The 9,425-nt window shown below is 27.3% G+C and overlaps 1 protein-coding gene across 1 annotated transcript in view; it reads left to right on the top strand.

Moving 5' to 3' along the window:
* The first annotated feature begins 1,704 nt into the window (after positions 1-1,704).
* Positions 1,705-9,425, top strand: part of LOC107448683 (nuclear receptor corepressor 2) — an 86,081-nt gene continuing 78,360 nt past the window's right edge. The window contains exon 1 of the mRNA XM_016063980.3: positions 1,705-2,435. Coding sequence (XP_015919466.1) covers positions 2,371-2,435 — 65 coding nt within the window. The 5' untranslated portion in view covers positions 1,705-2,370. The remainder of the gene's footprint in view (positions 2,436-9,425) is intronic.

Raw genomic sequence — 9,425 nt, 5'->3', positions numbered from 1 at the left:
ACATTTAGCCCTAGACTGAAACATATAACAAAATTTGGTATGAATTTTTGAAATAATACAAGAAAACAACGAAATGAGCTCTAATGCAAATACATTGTTAAAAGACATACATAAATTTGATTAATTTTTTAAGAAATAAAACAGGAAAACAATGAAATGAGCACTAATGTTTCACATTGTTAAGAGACATACATAAATTTGATATAATTTTTTAAAAAATAAAACAAGAAAATAACGAAATGAGCATTAATGTAAATACATTGCTAAAAACATACATAAATTTGATATAATTTTTTAAAAAATAAATCAGGAAAACAATGAAATGAGCACTAATGTAAATACATTGTTAAAAGACACATAGACATTATACAGCCATTTTAATACTACTATTGACAAGACTAACAATGAAAACAACGTAATGAATATTAATGTAAATACTTAGTTATAAGCCATACAGTCGTTTTGACAGCACTAATTCTAAGTCATACTCTAAGTTAGCACGATAAACACTCATGTTAATACATTGTAAAAAGACTTCTTCCCGTTCTGATACTAATAATGCCTAGACGTAGAACAAAAACATAACAGTTATTGGTTTATTAATTATATTCACTCTTGCCCATTTGAGTTATTTTTCCTAATCCAGGAATAACAAGAATAAATAACACATTTTATAGATTTTATTAATTTAGATCGTTTGGTTTAAAGTATTTAAATTTCCAAAAATTAAAATTTTTCACAGATTTAAACTAGCTCATCAAGCCATGAACATTAAATGCCTTGACCAATCTCTCCACCATGGTGTTTTTGTAACAAACGTATTAAGTCCTATATCGAACATTTTAAATAAGAAACAACTGTGTAAAAATATATTTCATATTTTAGTCTTACTAGACCTCAAATAGCAAAACAGCATTAGCATTGAAAAAAAAAAAAATAGAAAGCAAAATGATGAGTTATTTAAATGCATTTAAACGCTGTTGAAACTCAGCAAAGTAAAATGCTAGACATCCCCTCTGCAGAGGATCAAAATTGTGATGGCATGTCTTCGGATCATCCTCAGGGATGTTTCCCAGACCGACGCCAATAGCCCATTGTGCAGCTCTAGTGCGACGTAAATGAACTACAACAACAACATGAAATGTTAGACAAAACATACAAATTGCAGACTATGTGAATGTAAATTCTCAATGTTCCGAGTACGAGTAGCAGGCTTTTTATTTATTTATTTTTATATTTAAAATTAAATTAAAGAGAAAAGACATTTTTCAATTTAAAGTGAATATCGAAATTTCACTGGATATGTCAATTCATTGAAGGTATGAAAGAGTTTACTAAGTTTAACGTAACAAGCACCAAAAAAAAAAAAGATTTTATTTCCGCCTAGGCTTATAATTATAAAAATGTACCGCTAAAAATATCAGCATAGTAGAAAGTTAAAAAAGAATAAATAAATGATATATATCTTCAGAATAATAATGTAACAAATCTCTATTTAACAAAAGAATGATAAAATGCAATAGAATTCAAGCCTAACGTGAAAAAAAAAATAATTTCCGTAGAGATAATACCATATTTTAAAAAAAAGAAAAAGAAAACAGGATTAAAATTGTATGTGTTACGCACTTCGTTGTTTATGACCTTCATACAATTTAACGTCCCTCCGACCCTGCTGTTGCAAAACACCCCTTCAACTCTTCTTTCATACTTTGGACTCTCCCGAACCTGCCTGTCATGTCTGCGGCGAGCAGGGACTAGTTCAATGACTTGGCGTAGAACGACAAGGATGGTACGCCAAAAGCTTGGCGTCGCTCCAACTATACTTACTGGAAAGAAAACCCTCTCGCTGCAACGCAACGCTTTACCGTGAATAGAGTCGATCAGCTTTAACTGTTTTTGCGACCAATATCGTGTCGTTTTATGACCGATATCGACTTTGGACCATCGATTTTTACCTTTCTTTTGATTCATTCCGTTACTATGAAACGAATTATGAAGTGAAAATTGAAAATTTCATTGTACCCAGTTGATTTTCGAGCGATTTTTAAGAATGACGTGGCCGCTGAGCTGTGATTGACTGAATCATCTTTTTGGATTTTGACTCATTATTTACCGATTTTTTTATTATTATTATTTTTTGCAATCATGATTCCTGGACATAAGATGCCGTGGACGTAAAACTGTTCCATCATGTGGTCGAAATCTGTTCCATAACATTATTGGAATATTGTGTTGGCGTTAAATCGCGGTCTCTATTTTCCCTTAATTTAGTGTGCAGTAGATGGAATAAGTGTTCGATTGGTTATATGCAATTAATTCGTGTGTGTTGTGCGTGTGCCGCCAAGAGAGAGGTGAAGGCTTTTTTTGGCGATGAGTAGTGTGAAGGCACTACCCATTGGACACGTTACCAGTCCCATGTATGTGGTCATGGATAAGTAAGTGTCAACAGTAGAAACTGTTAAATTCATTTTTCCTGTTAAGGTTTTAGTCATTTCTTAATTAGTAGCAATTAATATAAGCATTTCATTTTTCTTTCTATATTTTTATAACATAAGTTTATCCATGAAAGATAAGTTAATATCAATATGTAGAAGCTTTTAAATTAAAATTTACTGTTTACATTTTAGACATTTCTAAATAAATGTAAAATTCATTTTTTAAATGAATTTTTACGATATAAACTGATGGATAAATATTGTATGATTAAAGCTGGACATGCGCGCAGTTATTGATTCAATTTGTTAGATTTCCTCTTAAAATAAATTTAAGTGTGTCAATATTATCTTTAAAATGTAAGCAATCCTTCGTTATAAATATAAAGTTTAAATAATAAGCATAAAATTGTAAACATTAACTAAATTATTGTTAATAAATGAAGGTATCACTTTTTTAACTTCACGCGCTTTGTTTCGTTAAGTGTAAAATAACTCAATAACGAAAGATCTGTGAGCTATTTGTTGTTAAATGTAGTTATCCTTTTGTTTTCTTTTTATTATTAGACCCTTTTTATCCTTGATTGTCGTAGATGTAATCAAGTGAAAGAGACGTTGAAGCGTTTACTGTAATTAGACTTATGGTTTAATGCAATTAAACAGAAATGAAACAAAATAACACCATTATAGTTAAAGTTTTCTCTTGTATAAATTAAACTCATCAAATTAATAATTTTTAATAACATACGCCATAATTCGAACTGTAATTATAGTAGACCTTGTTGTGCAATGCAATTGGACGTAATGATGGCAATTAAACATAATTTAGTTTCAAGTACGTAAACTGTAATTGATCAAAATAACAGCATAATGTCTTACGTTTTTATAGCCGCTAATTGAATTAAACATTGTTTAGCAACTTCGATTCAAAGCGAAAAACTTGTAACCTTGTTATATTATTAAACGTAATTACTGTAATTCGATGTTTTTTAGTTACCTTTAGCTAGATTGGGATGAAACAAATCAACATCATAACAGTGTATAATTTTTTTAAAATTTATAGTAAATTTAATCCAATTATATTAACTATTATTGGATTATTTGCGCTTGTATTTGATACGTCATAAGATGCCATAGATATCGTAGAACTCGTAATGTAATTAGACGTAATTATTGAAATTAGAAATATTTAGTTTAATTTTTTAGACTGCATAAAATCAAATAATAACATTAAGGAAAGTGTAGCTTGTTTAAGTCATTAACTGTAAAATTTAACTAATGCAATTGACGCTTTATGCTTAAAAGGATGTTGATAATCGTTGATCTTATTATGTAACTGAATGTAATAATTATAATTCATTCTTTCAATTGATTTACCTAAATTGGAATGGTGTTATGTATCAGCATATCAGTGTGGGATTTTTTGGCCGTCTGTTGTTCTATCGTTATTTTATTTTCTACGTTTAGATTTGCTTTGTTAGTATCAAACGTTATTATCAATTGAAGCATGTTTATTATAATGAAATATTTGGTTCCATTTTTCGAGAATGGAATAGATTAAAACCGCACCATAATAAGTATGTCTTTTTTTGTCGAAAAATGTAATTTCGCAAATCAAATCGATCATTACTTGGCTTTATCTTTGAATGTAATGAGACAGTTTTTTTTTAATTTTTACATTTTTTGTGTAATTAAATTATTATTTTTAGTTTTAAAACTAATATTCAAGTGACACGCATTCCATTAATATGATAATTAAGTCATATGCTGCGATTAGAAATATAGAAATTAATTATTTATTTTTATCAGCAGTGACGTCATTAAAATTAGTAAGTCGATTTTTTTTTTTGGCTACCAATAATTTTATCTTGTTTAATTCTTCCCCCCTCGAACTTACAAAACAGTTATAACATTTTATTTAAGCTTATTAAATTTTCATACATTTTGTACTTCAGTTCCAAATTAGTGTTGTAAATTTCAGTTGTTCAGTTCGATTGTTGACATCTTTTGATACGCTAAAGAGTCCTTCCGTTTGTCGTCATAAAATTTAGTCATCGAATATAAGTTTACTCGCTACTTTTCTTAAATTTATTGCCTAGTTTAGGTACGTAATTTCTCTTGATTGACTTAGTTAGAAATCAATGATTGTTTGAAAAAAAATCAATTTTCGATTCCATGCTGTATAGGGTGTGGCTCAAGCAGCTGTACAACTTAACGTTTGCAAATATTTTCGCTATTCATACTTATCTATTATTAAAAATGAGATTCACTTACTCTTATTAATATTAGAGTAAAAATAATCAATGTCACTGAAATAATATATTTCACTACTTAAAAACAACACGTGTTGAAGTAAAAGAAAGGCGCGGTTTACTTCTATCAAGGCTATTCCAAACTAGTATTTGTTGAAGTAATGCTGATCTGTTGTTATTTTTAATTTTATATTTCATTAAAGATTTAATTATTTTACTAATTTACATTAGATAATAAAAGTGTTGATAATCTCTGTCATTCAAATATTTTTTTTTCAACTTTTAAAAAATGTAGGTAGTCAGTCCCATGTTGATTGTAATTGTCAACAAAATCAAGAATTTTTTACTTTAATTGAGACTGGGATTTCGTTCGTTGTTGAAAATCTCTCCCTTCGAATTGTTTATTATTTTTTTTTATTAGACACACGCGACCTTCATTGGATGCTTTGTTTATGATATTGTAGTCGTCCATTAGAATTGTTAGATTACATTAATGTAACATTCTCTGCTTTGATGTAAATTTTTTTTTGTTTATTTAAGAATTAATAATAAGTTGTGACTCAGAACGTACTTTAAATAATGAAAATAGCTGACCTTCATTCTTTCTAAAAAGGTATTCGTCATACTAAACGACCTATCTGTTTAAGATTTTGAAAGCTTTTTAATGTTACGTTTTAGTTGTTGAGCATCCTGTTAGAATTTTTTGTCGCATTTTTTTTAAACAGCTTTTAACTTGTAATAACATTTAAATAAATAATAAACAAGCATTTAATTTATATAGCCTTTACGTATGTCTGCGATTTTATTGTTTGTTGGAAATTGAGTATACGTTTGCGTGTTCCGGTTGCTATGTACCACACTTTATGAAGAGAAGTATCAATGACGTATAACGAGCATGAAATTTTTTTTGTTTGTACATTAGCAGTATAAAATTTTTTTGCTCGCCAGTATTATATTTTTATGAAAAATTTGTACAAATTTTTTAAATGACCAGTGTATTTTTTGGTGACCGGAAAATTAAATGAATGTAGAAAGTTAAAAATCGAAACATATTAAATGCCATAATACTAAATCAAAATAAAGATTCAATGTTTCCAGAAATAATGATTGATTTAATGGATGAAAAACAGGTGACTCATAGTTTTTCTTTTAACTTAAAGAATCTGCCATTGGCTAAAACGCTGCCCCGCGGCCTATGATTAAGGCACGGAACTCTAAACGTATTTTTTTACAAACTCAACATTTCAAAAGATTAAATTTTGTGAAAATTTCTCTCCCTGACGTTCATTACGTTATTATTTATTTATTATTATTATTATTGCCTTTGTGTGTTCTTTCTTTTCTTTTCTTTCAATGATGAGCTCTATTAGAAACACATAGCTTTCATTTTCCCAAAAAGTAGTACATATTAGTTTAAATAAACATGCTGTATTTTTATAGTTTCTTTAAACCATTTGATTAAATGTTAATCAGTTATAAATATTTCATTGTTATTATAAACATATTCATTGTACATAGTTGAATTTTTGTCAGTTATGATTTTGCCGTACCTTGTTAAGCATTGCGTTTGTTTTCGCTAATCTTACTTTTCTATATATTAGATACATTCTATATAATGTTAGTTACTTTAAAAACAAGTAAATATTTTAATCATTATAAACTAGACTTAGTTGTTGAATATTACTTACGTTTGAATTCTCTATGGTTCCAATGTTTTCATAACTCACAATCAATTCTTATATTTTTGAAGCATTTGATTGAATGATTGCAATGTAAGTAAATTGATAAACAATGGATTAAAACTGTAGGATGCTTATTGATAATTAGTAATATTGATTTCCTGTATCATTTAGTTAATTAGTTACTTTTATTCTTTTATTGCTAGTTTTCCTTTAATATCATACAATAATTACAAATGATTTTAATAAGTTTAATTATAGATTTGTATAATGATGATTAATTATTACAAGTAGCAACAAGTAGTAATGTTGTCCTTATTTGTTGGTATTCCGAATTATTCATAGTTATTATTATCTAACTATATGCGTTAGGCTAAAGGATTTCGGTTGATATAATTCTTGAAAATCTGATGTTAATACAGTGAATACGCTCTGAATTCTGAAATTAACTGAGTCTATAGTGTTTTTAGACTGTTTATGAAAAACTGAAAAAAGAATTTATCCTTTGTACATTTTACATACATTTATCGGGAAATGGATTTGAATCTGAAAATATTTTTTCTAAAAACACGTAAATTATTTTGTTTACATGCGATATGTGAAATAAATTCATGAATTTGTATCTCAAAAACGCTAACATTTCTGGGTTTCTTGAATGTAAAATATAAAGTTCTTCCATTAATAGTTGAATGATAGTTACAATTAACAATTATATGTATTTATATTTTTTTAAACGCTATAAATAACCGTTTTTTGAAGAAAAAAAATCGAAAATATTTTCGTTATCTAATTCAGTTAATTTTACGGTTTAATTAATGATAAAAACTACATCGTATTTTTAGCTTTTAATTAGCTCAATCTTATTCTGTTGATAACTTTAAAATCAACCTTGAAATTATCTCGCGCATATGTCGCTAAACAAATTTATCGGTACGTTGTATTTCTTTGGCTAACCACGTCAACCGCGTGATAAGCTTTTTATTTTTCTTAGTATCGTACGTCAGTTGCGCAATTTATATGTGTAGTATTTACTATATTTGTCTTTAACTTTATTTTTCATTTAAAGTATAATGTTTGTGAATTTCTATTGCCTATAGATTTACGTTTATAGTTTTAATTATAAAATCCGCGTGATGTATCATGAACGCGAATTATTCGTTAGTGAATATTATCAAAAATTTTTTATCGCTTTCATAATCCATCACATAGATTTTAGGGTTAAAAAACGAGTTTTTGATAATCTTCACTTATGAATAATTCTAAACCCGGGGATATCATTACGAATAAATTATGTTAATTAATTTTAGATGTTGTATATATTATATAATTTTCAATTTAACTTTAGCTATATGTTATCCTTAGATGTGGATTAAATGGTTTTTATTTTGAATTATTCTAAATTGATCATTCTTTTAGTACATGTCTAGAATCTTAACCTTTCTAATAATGCCATTGATTGCTATTGCATTCGTTTTTAATGCGAAATGACATTTGTATAAGTCAGAGTCTATAGGTTAATGCGAATGTGATAGATTACAGACGCGATAATGGATTGTTGATTATGTTCTTTTATAAATAATTCCAAATTTAACGATAGCGTTCAATTTAAAGGAAGTAAATTAATCGTATACTAAAAAAATTCTCTTTTGAAATAAATAAATAAAATGGTCAGACATTTCTTGTACACTTATTTATAATCTAAGAGTTAAATGCTATAAATTATTTATATTCGATATTTTTGTTTATATATGCGACGCTTATGGCAGGTCATGGTAGTGCGTGAATCAAATGTTTCTAATCGCGATTGAGTGAATAATTCTTATCATTCTGAGAAAATAATTTTAAAGGATCAAAATATTTTAATAAAGGCATTTATTATTGAAAAAAATTTTACTATCATTAAATTACAGAAGGCGTTTCTTGTATTTCTGAATAGTCATATTTTATGATGACCGCGGTATGTGGAAAAAACATGTAGAATAATGTGATTGCCAATTTAATATGCTAAATTAAAATTTTGTACGAAAAATTAAAAGATTCTATTCCTATTTATAAATGATAAAACACTTTTTAAAATACATGCTTCATATCTTTCGGTTTTAGTAAAGCTGATGGTGCTTATTGTATAACTTCAAAATGTAATGTGATAAGATATAAGATAAATACAATATCAGGCGTCGTTGTGAATAGCATGTCTATGACATCTGATAGTCTAACTAAAGTGTCTGGCTAATTGGCAATAATATTGAATGAATAATTTTTATCTTTCTGCCAAATAATTGCTCTTTTTAATTATTTCAACTTTTATTCTTTCAACTTCAATTGCTGTTTAAAAAAAAAAGATGCGTGTAATTTTAACTTTTTGATAATTTAAATTTTTTTTTTCAATGAAAGTATTGAATGTTTTTACGTCATAAATCTTCGAATTATTAACTTTACTGTTGCATACGAGTTGAATGTTGTTGACTCTTGTTTTCTTCCTAAATATTTGATTTTTTTTTTTATTTGTTCAGCCACCAAAATAATGGTTGGACATCGCATGTTTGGACCAATTATTTTTCGACTTTTCATTTTCAGTTTCTATACAACTACATAGAACATAAATAAAAGCAGCACGTAAAATTACCGTAATTTTTTTTTTTTTTTCAAATTAGGATTAGAAAAAAAATCTATTTGCTTTTAAAAAAAGAACTTTTAACCCTGATCTTTTTTTTTTATCTATATCTTTGCAGATTCGCTATTAAATTGAAATTTCTTTTATGAAATCATTGTTTCAATCAAAATTAATTTAAAGAATATGACATATATGTTTAATGTGTGTCAAAAATCGGGTGCACTAATATATTATTTAAATTTGAATTGGTTAATGTTGTTCCAAATCAAAATTTAAAAAAATTCACGATTTCTAACAACTAAAACGGTAAATACGGATAATAATCTAAATTTCTGCTACACATATTTTTAAGAAAGAACAGAAGACAGAAAACAATTCTTAATGAAATACGAAAAGTTAATTTTTGAATTTCAAAATTGTAATTTACTGTGTCCCATATCGTTCTAGC

Source organism: Parasteatoda tepidariorum, chromosome 4, assembly GCF_043381705.1.
Source record: "Parasteatoda tepidariorum isolate YZ-2023 chromosome 4, CAS_Ptep_4.0, whole genome shotgun sequence".
Lineage (NCBI taxonomy): Eukaryota > Metazoa > Arthropoda > Arachnida > Araneae > Theridiidae > Parasteatoda > Parasteatoda tepidariorum.
The sequence above is the reverse complement of the archived record's forward strand: the minus strand, read 5'-3'. Positions and strand labels throughout refer to the sequence as shown.